The following is a 19,277-nucleotide window of genomic DNA, read 5'->3' on the forward strand; positions in this document are numbered from 1 at the left end:
AAAGAATTATTGTTAATTTTTATGTATGATAATATAATCATGATTATGTTTTACAAAAGTGTCCTTAACTTTTAGAGACACATACTGAAATATCTATGGATAAAGTGGTATGTCTTTGCTTCATAATAAATCCAGTGTTGAGATGAGAGGGAGTAGGTGGGGTGAGAGGGAAGCAAAACAGGCCATGTGATGCTAAGTACTGAAGTGGAGAAAGGGTACATGGGGGTTCATAATGGTACTCCCTACTTTTGAGTAGATTTGATATTTATATAATAAAAACAAAAAAGGAAAACGTACCCATCTTGACTCAACAATTCTACTTCTAGAGTCTATAATATAGCAACACTTATAAATATGTATTTAAAATCTTTTGAACAAACGTGTTGATTATGGCATTGTTCATAATAATGAAAAACTGGAGATGATCCAAATGTCCATTAACAGAAGAATGGTGAAACATATTTTCTAACAACCAAACTATGGAATATCATGCAATCCCTAGAAAAAGGCAGATCCACAGGTAATTGTATAGAAGAACCTTTATAACATTTCATGGAAAAAGATTGCTGAACTAAAAGAATAACACGATCCTATTTTTGCAACAACCACCATTTACTTACACATTTATGTGCCCAGACACAAGTCTGGAAGGATACATGTTAAACTGTTCCAAAAATCATTGCTGGGATTTATACAAGATGTTCCTATGTATATTTTACTAATAACTATTCTAAGAAATGAATAAAGAGATTATTCTTTTTAATTTCTTGGCAACAGGCTCTTTCTTGCTTTCTTTCCTGAGAGTCTGTACCTCAAACAGCTACTGCGTCATCCAAGAAAACAGATTAGTACCTAAAACAGCCTTTCTCAACTGGAGTTCTGTGAGAGAATTAAGCCCCAGAGAAAATTATTTGATTATTTGAATGATGAATTTTCCCAAGGATGGTACATAGCTAGCCCCATTCTGGATGCATAAGAGTTCACTCAATTGCTACAATGGATACCTTAGGGCCTTATTCTCTCGTGGAACCCAACTTGGGTTAAGGACTAATCTAGACACTTGACGTCCTTCTGGAAGCCTGCAATAATTAAGCCTGTACTTCAACTCTGACTTTTTCCAATTTGTACCTTGGTCTTGTTCTAATATATTCGATCTTTCCTCCTTTTCATATGGAATCCAATTTTACCAGCTTTCGAACCAGATCTCTTGACGAATAGCCCACCCATGACATTCTTTAATTTTTAAGAGCCAAAAGATATCAACTCAACTCAAATTTACTAAAGTATTTAAATAATTTCTAGAGTTTGTGGCGAGAAAGTGAAAAAGATTAAAACTTTAATGAGGAATAAAATTTCCACATCTTTCATGAGCCAACTTTTGAGGTGTGAAATATTCAGGACTTTGAAAAGAATGTACTTAACTCTGTTAAATGCTTAATTATTGATATGAGTTCAGGTTTGTTTGATTGGTTTTTTTTTTTTTTTTGGACCAGTTACATCAAGACTTCCCTTGAATTTTCTCATTAACTTAAAACATACCCTTGTTATTCAAAACAAAAGGCCTTTTGAGGATAAACAAAACAAAAAGTCAAACATTTGCAAAAAATGAAAAGCAAAGAGATTTTCAGCTTAAAAGCCACTTTAAGACAGGTGCTAATAGCTAATCCCTTTAGTGATTAATAATCAGTTTTCAGATCTGCTTAGCATTTTCAGATCCCAAAGTATCCAAGAACAAGCCTATAGATAAAAACTCTTGTGTTTAATCAGTCCAGCAACATCTGTTTCTGACCATAAGGCCATTTCATAATTTCAGAGATGGAAATAACTAAGACAGTGGGGTCTCAACCTTGGCTGCACAGTAAAATCACCTGGGGAGCTTTAAAAACCTTGGTGTCCAGGCTGCCCTTCAGACCAATTAAATCAATCTCTGGAGATGGGATCCAGGCATCAGTGTCTCCTATCCCGGGCATTCAGATTCAGTAGGTATGCGTCATTGCTAAATCCGATCAATTCTCAGCCCTTGTCTTATCTGACCTAGCGGCAGCATTTAACAGTTGAGCACTCCTTCCTCCTTGGACTACCTTCCTCATTTGGCTTGCAGGACATCACACTTCCCTGGTTTTCGTTCTACTTTAATCTAATTTTCTGGTTCCTATTCATCTCCCTAATCTTTTTTTTTTTTTTTTTTTTTGAGGAAGACTAGCTCTGAGCTAACATCTGCCGCCAATCCTCCTCTTTTTGCTGAGGAAGACTGGCCCTGAGCTAACATCTGTGCCCATCTTCCTCTACTTTGTATGTGGGACGCCTATCACAGCATGGCATGCCAAGCGGTGCCATGTCTGCACCCGGGATCCGAACTGGCGAACCCCGGGCCGCCAAAGCAGAACATGCACACTTAACCGCTGCCACAGGGCCGACCCCCTCCCTAATCTTTTAACATTGGAATGTCCCTAGGCACAACCCTTGGACCTTTCCTCTTTATCAGAAACTACACTAGATCCCTTGGTGATACCACTCAGTGTCATGATTTTTCAAACCATCTATATTCTGATGACTCCCAAATTTCTATCTCCAGCCAGAGCTCTCCCCTAAACTCCATTCTCACATATCCAACTGCCTTGTCGGCATCTCACTTGCATGTCTAATACCTCAAACTTAATGTGTCCAAAACCAAACTCTTGATTGTCCCATCAAACCTGTTCTTCTCACAGTCTTCTCCATTATAATTCATAACGGCCAGTCCATTCTTCCTGTTTTTCATGTCAAAAACTCTGGAGTCATGCTTGGTTCCTCCAACACCCTCTATTCAATCAACAAATTCTGTTGATGTTTATTTCAAACCATACCCTAAATTAGCCCACTCCTCATGACTCCCACAGTTATCACCCTGGTCCAAGTCCCTGTCATTTCCTGCTTCCATACTCAACCTTCTACAATCTATTCTCAACACAGCAGTCAGAGTAATCCCGCTAAACTCTAAGTCAGATCATGTCACTCCCCTACTCAAAACTCTCCATGCAGATCATGTATCTGATAAGGGGTTAATATCCAAAATATATAAAGAACTCATACAACTCAATAGCAAAAATCTAAACAATCTGATTAAAAAATGGGCAGAGGTTCTGAATAGACATTTTCCCAAAGAAGACATACAGATGGCCAATAGGTACATCAAAAGGTGCTCAACATCACTAATCACCAGGGAAATGAAATCAAAACCACAAGGAGATATTACCTCACACCTGTTAGAATGGCTATTATCACAAAGACAAGAGATAACAAGTGTTGGTGAGGATGTGTAGAAAAGGGAACTCTTGTGCACTGTTGGTGGGAATGGAAATTGGTGCAGCCACCATGGGAAACAGTGTGGAGGTTCCTGAAAAAATTAAAAATACAACCCACCATATGACCAGTTATTCCACTCCTCAGTTTATATCCAAAGGAAAGGAAATCACTATCTCGAAGAGATACCTGCACTCCCATGTTCATTGCAGCATTATTCACAATAGCCAAGATATGCAGACAACCTAAGTGTCCATTGACAGATGAATAAAGAGAATGTGGTATATATATACAATGTGTCTCATATATACAATTATTCAGCCATAAAAAAAGAAAGAAATCTTGTCATTTACGACAACATGGACAGACGTTGAACGCATTATGCTAAGTGAAATGTCAGAGAAAGATAAATCCCATATGATCTCACTTATATGTGGACTCTAAAAAAAAAAAACAACTGAGCTCACAGACACAGAGAACAGATACAGGTTGCCAGAGGTGGAGGTTTGGGGGTGGGTGAAATGGATGAAGGTGGTCAAAAGGTATAAACTTCCAGTTATAAAATAAATAAGTTCTGGAGATGTAATGTACAGCATGGTGACTATAGTTAATAATAGTGTATTGTGTATTTGAAAATTGCTAAGGGGCCGGCTCCGTGGCCAAGTGGTTAAGTTCGGACTCCGCTGTGGCGACCCAGGGTTCGGATCCTGGGCGCGGACATGGCACTGCTCGTCAGGCCACGTTGAGGCAGCGTCCCACATCCCACAACTAGAAGGACCTGCAACTAAGATATACAACTGTGTACAGGGTGGGGTTTGGGGAGATAAAGCAGAAAAAAAAATTGCTAAGAGAGTAAATCTTTTTTTTTTTTTTTAAAGATTGGCACCTGAGCTAACAACTGTTGCCAATCTTCTCTTTTTTTTTTATTTCTCCCCAAAGCCGCCCAGTACATAGTTGTATATTCTAGTTGTAGGTCCTTCTAGTTGTGGCATGTGGGACGCCACCTCAGCATGGCCTGACGAGCGGTGCCATGTCTGCACCGGGGATCCGAACTGGCGAAACCCTGGGCTGCCAAAGCAGAGTGCAAGAACTTAACCACTTGGCCACGGGGCCGGCCCCAAGAGGGTAAATCTTAAAAGCTCTCATCAAGAAAAAAAAGTTTGTATCTATGTGTGGTGATGGATGCTAATTAGACTTATTGTGGTGATCATTTTGCAATCTTTATAAAACACATCAAATCATTATGCTGCACACCTGAAACTAATATAATGTTATATGTCAGCTATATCTCAATTAAAAAAACCTCTCCAGTGGCTACCATCTCAGAGCAAATGCCAATTTTCTTACGATGGCCTACAAGGTTCTATAAGATCTGGTTCTAAGTTATTTCTCCAACCTCATCTCTTACCATCCACTCCCCATCACCTCCTCTGCTCTGGCTGCATAAGCTGTCCTGCTGTTCCATGTGCTGATCCCTCTACCTGAAATGCTCTTCCCTCATATATTTACACGGTATGTTCCTTCACTCTTTGAGCACTCAATATGTAACTGCAACATCCCTGCCCCGCTAGCCCTCCCTATCACCCTAACCTCTTTTAATAATTTTACTTACTTTTTATTGTCTCTCCCCATTGGAGAATGTAAGCTCCAAGAGGGAGGGGGCTTTTGGTCTGGTCTGTTGACCGCTGTGCCCCAGTACTTAGAACCAGATGTGGTGCATAGCAGGTGCTCAATAAATGTCTGTTAGATGAATGACAAACTGAGCAGGACCATATGTACTGACATGGAAAGATTTCCAAGCACTGATTGCTAAGTGAACAAAGATAATAACAGGACATCTCCTGTATGGTTCCATATTTTTAAAATCCTGCAGTATGACCCATTTTAACAGTATATAAATGCATAGAAAATTGTCTGGAAGGATATACACCAAACTGACAAGAGAGATTACTTCTGCATATGAGTGGGATCAGAGATTAGAATTAAGAAGGACAACTGCTTTAAATGTATTTTTAAAAATCTTTCACAAGACTCTATAAACATTCATGAATTATTTACACAATAAAATGAACAGAGTAAAAACAGAACAAATTGGACTGGGAATCACATAGAGCTAGATTCTGATTATTTTCACACCATCTACTACCCATTTGAATTTCAGGCAAGTCAGTTACCCTTTCTGTGCCTCAGTTCTTCATCTGAAAAGCATGTTTGACTTTGCATGCAGGGTTACTGTGAGCTACAGATCTGCCAGAGCATTGAGTTGTCACTAACCATCCTGTCTGCCTGTCTATCTTTTCCATATTGTGTATCTACAAGAAGTTCATAGGGTAGGAGACAAATGGAGTTCCAAGAAATCTTTCTTCTAAGTTAGCCCGGAGCATTAATAAGCAAAATGGTTCATTAGACCAGTGTCCTTTCTAGAACAAAATTTGTCTTAGGTTGCCCATCAAAACCACTGCTTCCAATTAGGATGTAGAAGAATGTGAAAGGCCTTCAACTCCTGCGGTAACAACAAAAACAAAGACAATACAAAACTCGTACTGAACAGAAGGAAGGAAGCCTTGATTAACTGAATTCCAGAGAAAAACGAATCTTTCAGAGGCGAGCAGAGAGCCGAGACAGCTTCCATCCTTGGGTGCCTGGTCTAGGTACTGATGAGTGAAGGAGAGAACCTTTGATAGAGAAACTTTGTAAGGACAAGGAGAAAGTCAGCCCAGCCTCAGACAATAGCATGGGCTGATGGGATAGAAAGGAATCTTGAAGGGTCCCCAAGCAAAAACAAATTGGTACTTGGCGTAACAATTCTCTTGCCCCACCCCCACCCCCTGAATTTTGCCAAGAAAGCCACAGTGAAGGAGAGGCTTGAAAGTAGAAAGATACCACATGCATAATCACAGCATTTGGATTCCAGAGCCTTGCAAAAACTGAATCTAAAGATATCAGAAACAGTAGCCCCAAACCCTCCCTGCTCAAATACTGACAAGATCAAAAGGGCAGCAGAGGAGCAAGAGGTTGGGGGTTGGGCTAATCACAAGTGAACTAAAGCTAATTAAAAGTAGGGTCCAGAGGCCGGCCCGGTGGAGTAGTGGTTAAGTTTGTGCACGCTGCTTCAGTGGCCCAGGGTTCGGAGGTTTGGACTCTGGGCACAGACCTACACACCGCTCATTAAGCCATGCTGTGGTGGCATTCCTACATACAAAAAATAGAGTAAGATTGGCACCAATGTTAGCTCAGGGACAATTTTCCTCAAGCAAAAAAAAAAAAAAAAAAGTAGGGTCCAGTCCCAACCTAGCTATCCTCTAAGAGAAATGAAAAACAAATGAGTCATACAGCTAATTGCCAGACCTAACAAAGGATATTCAGAATAATAAACAAAACTTTTAGAAACAATGTCTGGAATACAATAAAATTAAGAGACATGCATACAAGCAGGAAAATGTGACCCATAATCAAGATAAAACATCATCAATAGAAACAGATCCAGAGATTATTCTGTTATTAAAATTAGCAGACAAGAACTTTAAAACAAGTACTATAAATATATTGTTTCTATAAATATAATACACGTGTACATGTGAAGAGAGAGGGTATTTTGTGAGAGAATTGGAAACTCTAAAAAACAGATGAATAGAAGTCCCAGAATTGAAAAATACATAAATACCAAAAAAAAAAATCACTGAATGGGCATACAATCAGATTTGGACACTACAAAGGATCAGTCAACTAGAATACAGGTCAATCAGAATTATCCAAACTGGGCTGGATGGTGGGGGGAAGTAACTAGGAAGGGGCAAAAGGGAACTTTTAGGGATAAAATATTCTATATCTTGATTGTGGTGGTAGTTACATGGGTGTATCTCTTTGGCCAAACTCATCAAATTGTGCACTTAGAATAGGTACATTTTATTGCATGTAAGTTATACCTTAATTATACTTTAATAAAGTTGACTTAACAAATACATAGAAACTGAGTAGGGTTTCTGAAAGTTGTGTGCTACCGAGCCAATCGCTGGTCTGTTTGTCCTCAGATGCATTCCTGTCTTTCCCCTGCTCTGCATCACAGGGTTGCTGACTCCTCCAGGCTGCTTCCCAGGCTCCCAGGTCAGCTGATCACCAGCTGTGAGCAGCGGGGGTTGTGGGGGGAGCCTGGTGGAGGGGAAGAAGAAAGAAGCCAGAGTACTTTCTTCCTCTTTTTGTTTGGTGTAGTGGCTCCAGCAAGAGCTGTATCTCTTCTGTAGACCTAGCTCCCACCAGGCTGGCTCACAATAGTTCCAGGTGATCCTGGCTCCTGGGTTCTGGTAACATGGCCTCTTTCCTGTGCCCCTCCAGCCAAGAGAGGGGTGTGAGCAGCTTCCTGCTGATGCTAATTTCTGAGCTGCCTCACAATTTCCTATTTGGCTTCTCTGCTCTTCCATCACCTTTGTAACCAATTTCCTGTATTAAATTTCCCCTATTTTAAACATTTAGAGTGGTTTCTGTTTCCTGATTGGATCCTGACAGATCCACTCCCGCCACAAGAAGGCAGATGCTCTACTTCAGCCAGATGCCTCATATTCACATAAGGAGAAGAGGACAATTAGAGGCAACCTGTGTTTCAGCGTGAACAACACCCAGAGCCAAAGAAACACACAGACCAGAATGGTTGTTTTCCCACTCTACAAACAGGATCTAGTTATATATTAGGGCAGAACTACTGTTAAACCCTCGCACCCTTGCTCCCACCATCCCAACCTTTCCCAGTCTCCTGGGACCACAAAGCAGGATCTGTGAAGACCGAGCTGTATGGTGGGCTGGCAGGCCCTGATGTAGAGCTGGGCATTTCTCAGGCTGGCTTTCCCCTTCTCACAAAGGCAAGCGCTGAAGAGAATTCTTGCCTCAAAACTCATGGTCCTGCTGCGACATTCCCAGGGATCTCCACAAGGATGGATCCAGCTGAACTCTACTCCTTATTTGTAAGCTGTAGCAGACACTAGGATGTATTCACTAAACTCTATTTCTCTTTTTTTCTGGGCACTCAGCCACACCACATTTCCCAACTTCCCTTGCAGTTAGGTTGGGCCATGAGACTGAATTCTGGCCAATGAACTGTGCTAAGAAATAATGAACATCACTTCCTGACCAGGCTCATACAAACCTCCCTGGTACAGTCAAAAAGTGGAAACGACTCAAATGTCCATCAACTGATAAATGAATAAAAAAAATGTGGTGTATCAGGACAATGGAATATTATTCATTCTCAAAAGGAATGAGGTACTGATAGATGCTACAACGTGAATGAACCCTGAAAACATCATGCTAAGTGAAAGAAGCCAGACACAAAAGACCACATATTATATGATTCTCTCTATATGAAATGTCCAGAAAAGGCAAATTCACAGAGACAGAAAATAGATTAGTGGTTTCCTAGGGCTAGGGACTGAGGTGGGAGAATAGGGAGTAACAGTTAAGGAACTGCCAAAACAGATTAGTGGTTGTTTAGGGCTGGGGAGGGAGGTTAGGGGGAAATGGGGTGGGGGGATGACTGGTAATGGCTACGGGGGTTTCTGGGGGGGAGGATGATGAAAGTATTCTAAAATTGCTGTGATGGTTGTACAACTCTGTGAATATACTAAAAACCACTGACTTGTACCTTTAAATAAGTAATTGTATGCTATGTGAATTATATCTCAATTAAGCCATTACAAAAAACACACACACAACCTCCCTGGCAATCCACCATGCTCTCTCTTTTCTTATCTGGCTGAAAGGAGATCTGAGATCTAACAGAGGGCAGAGCCCCAAGATGGAAAGAGACTGGATCCTCAAGCAATCACCTGGAGAAGAGATTACTCAACCGGAATACACCCACATTGGAATGTTGAAAAAAGTGACAATAACCTTGCATTATGTTAAGCCCCTGGAATCGTTCGGTTATTTGTTATAGCAGTTACCCTGCCCTGACTAACACACAAGTCAACGACACTAAGGCGGTACGTGTTTCCTCTGTGAGAAAGATAAATTCCCCTCTGAGTCCGTGTCTAATCTCACTTTAAAAGCAGCCTGGGGGGCTGGCCCCATGGCCAAATGGTTATGTTCGCGCGCTCTACTTCGGCAGCCCAGGGTTTCACCAGTTTGAATCCTGGGCGCGGACATGGCACAGCTCATCAGGCCATGCTGAGCCGGCATCCCACATGACACAACTAGAAGGACCCACAACTAAAAATACACAACTATGTACTAGGGGGCTTTGGGGAGAAAAAGGAAAAATAAAATCTTTAAAAAAAAAGAAAGCAGCCTGGGATCCCGCACTAGAAGACGTCCATCACCTCTGACCCTGACCTAGCCTACGCAGGCCTGAACTCTTCTGAATTCCCTGCTTTGGGCTGTGCTGTACTTAAATCTTTGAGTAGTTGGCATTACCAGTAATTTTTTTATATTTTTCTGTGTACACTGAATATATATGACTTAGGTATTTTAGTTTTCATGCATACACATATAAAGAAAGAAAAACACAATAGATTTGCCTTCGACTACCAAACCCTAACTGTAGCAGATACTCGTTATATGGATCTCATCCGACTGTATACCACAGTCGATCATTTAGTCATTCATTCATTCACCCATTCAACAAATACTGATTGAGCACCTACTATGTGGGTGATACAATGGTATTAGGCACGGGGTAGACAATGGCCTAGTATACCATGGCCCCTGCCCCCTCAGGCTTACAGTCTAGTGGGAGGGATGATAAGTATTGAACAAGTGAACACAGAAATGTGAGTGCCAGGAAGGAAAAGAGCAGGTGCTATGAGAATGAATAACAGCGGGGACATGGTTTTAGACTTGGTATTCTTTGCAATATCAACCTCTCAGAAAGGGACACTTAAACTAGACCCTGAAGGATCACATTGAGTCAGGTAAGCAACAAGCATTCCAGACAGAGGAAATAGCTTGTGCAAACACCCACAGGGGAGAATAGCCTTCCGCCCTTAAAACCTGAAGGCACATGAGGGTGGCCGGAGGTCAGCGACCCAGGAGGACAGCACAGGAGATGAGACAGGGCCAGGTTGCACGGGACCATTTCTATTATTCTTGTGCAAAGTTTCTCTATCAAGGGACTCCTACGTGGAAGAGCTCAGAAGCTATTCACTAAGTTTCACATTTTACTCCAAATGGCTTTCCAGATCCTAGCTCCTCTCAGGAAGCCTTCCCCAAATACCCTTGCTGAAGATGACATAAGACTGGTGGTTGGGATTCTCCGCTGGGAAACGGAAGGGTAATTAACTTTTATTCAGCATCTTCTATGGGCTGGGCACTGTGCTAAGTTTTTTTGTATGGCATTCTTATTTAATTCTTAAAACCATGTCATTAGTTCCTATTATCTTCATTTCTTCCACAGTGGTCCAGTCCATGGTTTTGTTGGTTATAAACGGCAGAGTGGTTCTGCAATGTTTCTCAAACCATTCCAAAGTTAAATGCTCTGCGGACAACCAACTGTTGGTCAGTTGAGAGCTATGGGCAACTTTTTGGCTAAATTACAAGTAATTTTTCTTGTCTACTTTAAACAACCATAATTCCTACAGACTAAGCCAGTAAGTCACCTGGAACTTACTATGTTGACTCTGAAATCTTTTTTTGCGGGGGTTGTACATGATGATTTAATATACATATATGTTGTGAAACGATTACCTCGAGTAAACTAACACATCCATCACCCCACGTAGTTACCATTTTATATGTGATGAGAAAACTTAAGGTCTACTCTCTTAGCAAATTTCAAGTATACAGTACAGTATTATTAACTATAGTCACCATGCTGTACGTTAGAGCCTCAGAACTTATTCATCTTATAACTGAAGGTTGTACCCTTTGACCAACATCTCCCCATCTCCCCTGCCCCTCAGGCCCTGGCAGGAACCATTCTACTCTGGTTCTATGAGCTTGACTTTTTTAGATTTCACATATAAGTGAAAAATCATACAGTATTTGTCTTTCTGTGTCTATCTTATTTTACTTGGCATTATATCCTCCAAGTTCATCCATGTTTTTGCAAATGACAGGATTTCCTTTTTTATGGCTGAATAATATTCTATTGCATATATATTCCACACTTTCTTTATCCATTCACTTGTTGACGGACATTTAGATTGTTCCCATGTCTCGGCTATTGTGAATAACACTGCAGTAAACATGGGAGCATAGATATCTCTTTGAGATGCTGTTTTCACTTTATATATATACCCAAAAGTGGCATTGCTGGATCTTATGGTAATTCTAGTTTTAATTTTTTGAAGAACCTCCATATTGTTTTCCATAGTGGCTGCACCAATTTCCATTCCCACCAACAGTACACAAGGGTTCCGTTTTCTCCACACCCTCACAAACACTTGCTATTTCTTGTCTTTTTAATAATAGCCATCCTAATGGGTGTGAGGTGATCTCTCACTGTGGTTTTGATTTGCATTTCCCCAATGATTAGTGATGTTGAGCACCTTTTCATATAGCTGTTGGCCCATTTATATGTCTTCTTTGGAAAAATGTCTATTCAAGTCCTCTGCCCATTTTTTAATCCGGTTATTTGGTTTTTTGATTTTGAGTTGTATGAGTTCCTTATATATTTTGGGTATTAATCTCTTGAGACAGATGGTTTGCAAATATTTTCTCCCATTCCGTAGGCTGCCTTTTCATTTTGTTCATGGTTTCCTTTGCTGTGCAGAAGCTTTTAACTTTGATGTACTCCCACTTACTTTGGCTTTTGTTGCTTGTGCTTATGGTGTCATATCCAAAAATTCAGAGCCAAGACCAATGTCAAGAAGCTTTTCCTATGTTTTCTTCCAGAAATTTTATGGTTTCAGGTCTTACATTCAAGTCGGTAATCTATTTCAAGTTAATTTTTTGTGTATGGTGTAAGATAGGGGTCCAATTTCATTCTTTTGCACGTGAATACCTAGTTTTCCCAACACCATTTATTGAAGAGACTATCTTTTCCTCATTGTGTATTCTTGGCGCCCCTGTCAAAGATTAGTTGACTGTATAAACATGGGTTTATTTCTGGGCTCTCGATTCTGTTCTGTTGGTCTCTGTGTCTGTGTTTATGCCAATACCATACTGTTTTGATTACTATAGTTTGTAATATACTTTGAAACCAGGAAGTGTGATACCTCCAGCTTCGTTTTTCTTTCTCAAGACTGCTTTGGCTATTTGGGGTCTTGTGTGGTTCTATACAAATTTTAGGATTGTTTTTTCTATTTCTGTGGAAAATGCCATTGGAATTTTGATAGAGATTCTTTTTATATGGCACCAGGTAACCACCCCATTTGAATTAAGAAGTGAAAGCAGGGGGATAAATGGAGGAGGAACTGAACTTTTGTTAACTGCCTTCTAGCTGCCAAGGCTGTGCGGGCCATTTGCAAATAGTGTATCTTATTTAATCCTCAGCACAGGCATCACCATCCCGGTTTACAGATGAGCAAACTCAGGCTGAAGGAGTTTAACAGTCAACATCATATTGCTGGTAAGTGATTCAAACATCACAGCATGTGCTCTTTTTACACCCCAGAATGCCTCATGATAAAGCAGTAGTCTCAAATAAGGCTGTTTTGTCCCGTATGGGACATTTGGCAATGTCTGGAGACACTTTTGATGGTCATGACTGGGGTGGGGGATGCTACTAGCATTTACTGGGTAGAGGCCAGGGATGTTGCTAAACATCCCATAATACATAAGACAGCATCCACCACAGAGAATTATTCGGCTCCAGATGTCAATAGTGCCAGGTTGACAAACCTGCTATAAAGTAATAAACTCTGAATTTTATCAAACACACTATTCTTTTTTTTCTACAAATATCTACATTCAATAAACCCTGTCCCATTCAAAATGGTCACCTCAGAGGACCATATACTTACCCCAGACATGTTCTCATGCTAACAGCACTTTTATCAACTTTTCTTTATGAAATGTCTTCCTTTTAAATATCTACTGTGATGGCAAATCTCTACTTTGCTAGCAGTTTTGATATTTGGAAAGGGTCAAAAGTTCTTTCCCAAACTTAGTAAAAATATGAGTAAGCAAGCTACATGGTAATAGTCACAGCCACAGCCAAGCACCTGCTTCGTGCCAGGAGAACTCCAAGTAATACTCACCACATAGTAGATGGTAGTATCCCATTTTATGTATGAGGAGCTAAGGCTTCAGGAGATTTAGCGGCTTGACCACAGCCATAACACTTAAGTATAGGAGCCGGAATTCAACCCAAATCTGTTTGCCTTCAAAGCCCCCAGTAATGATACTGATTTCCCATGTGCCATGTAAGCTGGCTCTTAAGTCAATTCCTAAGAAAAAAAATCCCTTCTTCCTCAGTGACACCATGATATTCTGAATAATGGCAGCATTGTCAAAATAAATGCAGCGCATTGTAGCTCAATTAGTTTGAAGAGAACAAGTTCGCTTGTCTGTATACCTGTGTGTATGTGCGCATGCTACATACACACGTGATTATATTTTTTAATCACTCATTAACTTTAGTCACCTCCCATGAGCTCTCTCCTCCTTAAGCACAAAGCCCTTCCACTAACACATAAATAAGTCAGCAAATGAAGGAGGAACAAAACAGAAGGAACCGGGCAGGAAGTAGACAGAAAAGGAAGATATTGCAGGTTCAAGGAGGCCACTGGGGAGGAACAAGGACAGATGGAAGTGGTAAGTCCTTTGGATAAATATTTTTCAAAAGGAAAACATGTCTTATTAGCAAGGCCATTACTAAGATAAAGAGATGGTCCATTTCTCAGAAAAAAATGCAACTAGCTTTTTCGTATAAAAAGTACATTTGATGAAAGTGGCTTTAATATTCATCTACCATCTAATGTTCTCATCATATACGACAAAGCAGGATATATAAAAGGACGGCCCTACAATTCCATGAGGCCCATGGCTTGTCTGGGTTGTCCTTCAGGCAGACAAAATAAAAGCTTTCTGGGAAGAGCTTTACTGATTATGCCAGGATATTATTAAACCAGTGTACGCAGAGCCCTGTGCTAAAACTCCCCAGTGCCGGTCCCAGATCTCTTACCGAACAGCTGTTATATTTTGGGCCTTTGACTTACTTTCTTCCTCCCCTTCTCTAAAATAAAGGACTTGGACTAGATGATTCCATCTAAGTTCACAGATTTTGTGGTTCTCTTCACCACCAGGAAAACAATCACCACCAATATGTGTCCTTCTTTTGCAACATGCTTTTAGGTACCTGGAGAAAAATGCACTATAAAAGTGGGGAGATGTCATCATTTTTCTACTTTTGACAGACACGTAGCAAAGAATCACTATTTATATATAAACATATAAATTAAGATGGTGAGATTGAACAGGGAACGTAAACAGAAGAGACAGAGAAAAGGAGGCTGGCGGTTATTACAGAGACAAGGGGCCCATACAGCCCTCCTGGGAACATGCGTCCCTCCACCTGAGCAATGACTGCCTGGGTAGCCCAGAGGCTGAGGATGAGGTGAGAGCTGTAGGGTCTGGAACAAGCCTGCAGGGTGTGGGCTGAATTCAGTATCACTCATCTCATATCGTCTCTGCTCCCGGCACACGTTTGAAGGTTCACAGAGCATCTTCCTCTCTCTATCACTCGCCTTACCTTATTTATAGAGTGCCACATCAGAGATTCCAATAAATGTGTCATGCATTCAGTCTCCCTTCACTTGCTGAGTAATTCAATGAGTTAAATTTTGCCAGAGTTAGCAGTCTTGACCCAAAGATGCAGGGAATAGGATATGAGTACACTCCTACTTTGTGACAGGCAAGTTTTGCTGTTTTTAACCTAGGACTGTGACTCTGTTCTTCTTCCAGACCATCCTGCTGCCTGGATCCCTAGACAGAATCTTCTGGCTGTATTAGCATACCTAATAAAGTCCTGTCTGTAAAAAGAACAGCAAATAAAAATTGCTCGTAAAGAATTCTCCCATTGAGAGGCAAGCAGTTTAACTGCTCAGTGGAAACTTGAAGTCGCTTTGAATGGGCTTCTGAACGCAGGACAGCGGAAGCTACCAGGGAAAGCAGCCGGCTCAAGCCAATCGGCAAGGGCCAGTAACAGGGAGCCCTTGCCATCTGAGGGTCAAACATTATTCATTACTACCAACCTTTAGTAACTAATTCATGACTATGATTCGCTCCACGTCCTAAGAGTTAAAAGTCAACTGCAACGCAGAAAAATTCATTATTTGTCTATCACAATTCTCTCCTTTATAGACACAAGGTAACTCCATAAATGTCCTCAAAACTGTGCCTAATGCCAAACCCTACTGCGACTATGGTGACAGCTGGCCAAGTTCTACTGAAAGCGAAAATGTGAAATTCAGGATTGGAGCACGTGCATAAGTGAAGCAACCACTGCAATTCTAGAGGAAACCCCTAGTTGACTGGAGGAAATGAGGTTCTCGGCACTGAGGACCCTGCCTGGCCTACAACACAAGCCACTGTCTGAGAGGGCACAATCAGACCAGAAGGAAAAGACCCAGCAGAGAGAAAGTGGCTCTCTGGTGCTCGATCCCAGCCACTCCGCTTCCAAATTGGAAACTCATTCGCCCCAGGATCATTTCATCCTGCCACACCCATTAGATACTTATTTTCCATTTCAAAACTTGTTTTACTCTTTTATTACTCTGAGTGGATGGTAATTAGATTGTTTCACTCTGTTTGACAAGAGTTACCTCTACTCTGTCTGGGAAAAGACAGGGTGGTGAGTGACTTAAATGGCCTTCTTGGTTTTTATTTAACAGACCACTTTTTTTATAGCACTTACGGTATGCCAGGCATTCTTCCAGGAACTTCACCAGTGATAACTCATTTAATTCTTATAAATCAAGGATCAATCAAGTATAATTAAGTATAAATAAAAGAGGAATCCATTACTCCTGGGGGGAACAGAGTTACAGGACTTTTTTTTTCAGGCTTAACAAAGATGCCTTACCAATGTTCCCTGCCTCGCGATGCTGAGTTTAGAGACCACTGGGGAGAGAACAGGCACATTTTCACAGAGACCATGAAGGCTCCCCCAAAAAAGGAATCAGAAGCCTGACTGTCACTGTTAGCCAGTGTCTGCTACAGCAGGACACACGCATATGCTGTATACCCAACAGAAATGTGTCCATATGTGCACAAAAATTATGCACAAGGATGTTCATAGCAATACTGTCCTTAGTATCCCCAAACTGGAAACCACCTAAAGGTCTATCAGCAGTAAAATGGTTACATCAATTGTGGCATATCCATACAATGGAATACTCCACAGCAACGAGAGGGAATGAACCACTGATACATCCAAGGGCATGGTGAATCTCACAAACACGATGCTAGACACGAAAGAAATACATACTGTGTGATTCCATTTATATGAAGTTCAAAGACAGAAAAAACTAACCTATGGAGACAGAGGTTGCAACAGTGGTTGCCTACGGAGGGGTGGGGATTGCCTGCAAAGGGACACAAAGGAACGTTCTGGGGTGATGGAAATGTTTTATATCTCGACAGAGGTGTTGTTTCCATGTGTATATTCATCTATCAAAACTCATCGAATTGTATACTTAAGATCTATGCATTTCACTGCCTGCACATTTTACTTCAATATAAAAAAGAGAGAGCTGTGACCTCTTAGGTGTTACAAACTCCTGAAGCTGTGGGCTTTGGTGTCGCTGCTGTCCTGCAGATGCTGCCAGTGGCATGTCCACAATCTGTAGCCTAACCCAGCTGCTAAAAGCAAAGCAATGCCTCTGAGAAACCAGACACAAGAGTCCCCTAAGTCAGGTCACCTCCAACCCTCACTTTATTCATTCCCTGTGGAAGATGTTGGCCATGGAAGGTTGATGAGGAGGTGCCAGAACTCTTTGGCGCTCATGCCAAATTTGAATACCCTCCCAGGGTTTTTTGCTGTATTATTCAATGTGACCAATTCCTGGCTCCAGAAGAGGACCAGTGGGAAGTGCATTTGGGTATGGTTCTCACCATATTCACCTAGTGCTGCTCCTCTTCCTGCATCTCATCAGGGGAGGAAGGGAGACTGGAGGACTAAGACATCTAGGCCTCTGGAATATTGTGAGGTTGAATGTGGCAAACTCCTAGTTATCCTCCCAATCCACAGTAGCTGATTATGGATGGGCCCATGGCTGCCCAGCTACAGACTACATTTCCCAGCTTCCCTTACAGCCAGATGGGGTCATATGACTATGCTCTCACCAATGGAATGTGAGTAGAAATGACATGTGCAAATTCTACTCGTTTTAAAAGTAATTGCCTGCCCTGAGCTTCCACTCTTTCCCCCTTTCCATAGGCTAGAAGCACAGACCTGACCCAGCAAATGGGAGACACGTCCTACTGGTTAGTAGTAGTGACCTAGCTTCAACTAGAAGGAGAGGACAACACTCTCAGGAATAAAAGAGCTACAAAATGGTCAGAAGGTCGGTCCCTGGACAACCCCTGGAGCAGTACTATGCCACCAGCCTGGTCCCCTCACCTCTAGACTGCTATGTGAAAGAGAAATGTCAGTCTTATTTGAACCATTGCATTTGGGGTCTCCTTGTTAAAGCATCTTAGCTAATACCCCTAGCACATAAGCTTTTAAGGCTGATGATCTCCAGGCAGGAATTTCCAAGTCTCATATACTCTACCTAGCCTGGTAATTTGTATTCCAAAGTTCAGATTATACTAGTACATAAAGATAGCACCCTCATTCCTATCATTCAGTGTTAACCCTGTTGCTTAAACTAGTCGCCCACAGTCTACAAGATACTATCAACTCCTTATTCATGTACACAAGGTCCTTTCAAGACATGGTCCCATCCTCCATGCTTGGTTTCACTGCATGTATTTGCTTCACTAGCATCTTGTGTTCTAGTCACACTGAATGTTCCCTGAGGGCACATTGCACATGCAGACCTCTGTGCTCACACTTCTGGCCAAGTGGAATGGCCTTTTTACATCTCCATCCCACACACTCTTCTGCTCATGAGGCAATTCTTACTCATGAGCCTTCAAAACCCAGCCCAGAAGACCCCACAGAAGCTTCTTAGGGATTTAGTTACATGTATGACCTCACAGGTACAATATATGTTCCAAAGACAAAATCTCCAAAAACGAAGACCATACTTTGCCCATTTTCTTAACCTTGGCATTTAGCACATGATCTGGCTCCTACTCAATGACGGTTGAATGAAAGAAAGAAGCAGAATTTAACAGACAGTGTGTTTCAAAACCCTGTATGGACATTATCATTCTTACCTATTCAGTGCAAAAGCATAGTGGAATTTAATATTATGCTGGTCAGCCAAATCACACGTAGGCAGCATTTCCAGTGTTTCTACCAGCTTCACCATTGCGTCATAGTCCTGTTGGCAAGAGGTCCCAAGGTGAGAAAGAGAGGAAACACAGCTCTTCAAAGATTTTTCTGAACAGTTGTAAATATGAGACAGCCTCAGCATTTAAATACAAGCCTTTCCCTACAGACAGCATTTAGAGAAGGTATTTGTAGCCCTTAATAGAACAGAAATAAGACCATAAGATAAGAAAAAAGATGGATGAGAGAGAAGACAGAGAAAGAAGCCCTGCTCTCAGAGGCCACAAAAGGATCAAGGGAAGGAGGTTAGATTCAAAGGCAACAAAAGAAAGCAAATGAGCCCAGCAGCCAGGAAACAGCTACCACGTTTTGAGCGCAAGAGAGTTACCACCACCAGCAAAGCGTTGAATTAAAATGAGCTGGACATAGACATACAAGGAATCTTACAGTCACTTGCCATGTAGAGGGAGGAAACATCCCAGTCTTTCCTATTTTGCCAGAAATAATCAAATTAATCCAAACCAGGGCTTCTCAACATCAGCACTACTAACATTTTTGGACTGGATCGTTCTCTGTTATGCGGTTGTCCTGTGCACTGTAGGATGTTAAACAGCATCCCTGGCCTCAACCCACTAGATGCCAGTAGCACCTCCCCCTCCCCCTTAGTTGTGACAACCAAAATGTT

The 19,277-nt window shown here is 41.5% G+C and overlaps 1 protein-coding gene across 1 annotated transcript in view; it reads right to left on the reverse strand.

The window, feature by feature from the left end:
- MAP3K15 (mitogen-activated protein kinase kinase kinase 15) overlaps nt 1–19,277 on the reverse strand; it is a 124,151-nt gene that overhangs the window by 55,690 nt on the left and 49,184 nt on the right. The window contains exon 6 of the mRNA XM_023634219.2: nt 18,538–18,644. Coding sequence (XP_023489987.1) covers nt 18,538–18,644 — 107 coding nt within the window. The remainder of the gene's footprint in view (nt 1–18,537; nt 18,645–19,277) is intronic.

Source organism: Equus caballus, chromosome X (assembly GCF_041296265.1).
Source record: "Equus caballus isolate H_3958 breed thoroughbred chromosome X, TB-T2T, whole genome shotgun sequence".
Lineage (NCBI taxonomy): Eukaryota > Metazoa > Chordata > Mammalia > Perissodactyla > Equidae > Equus > Equus caballus.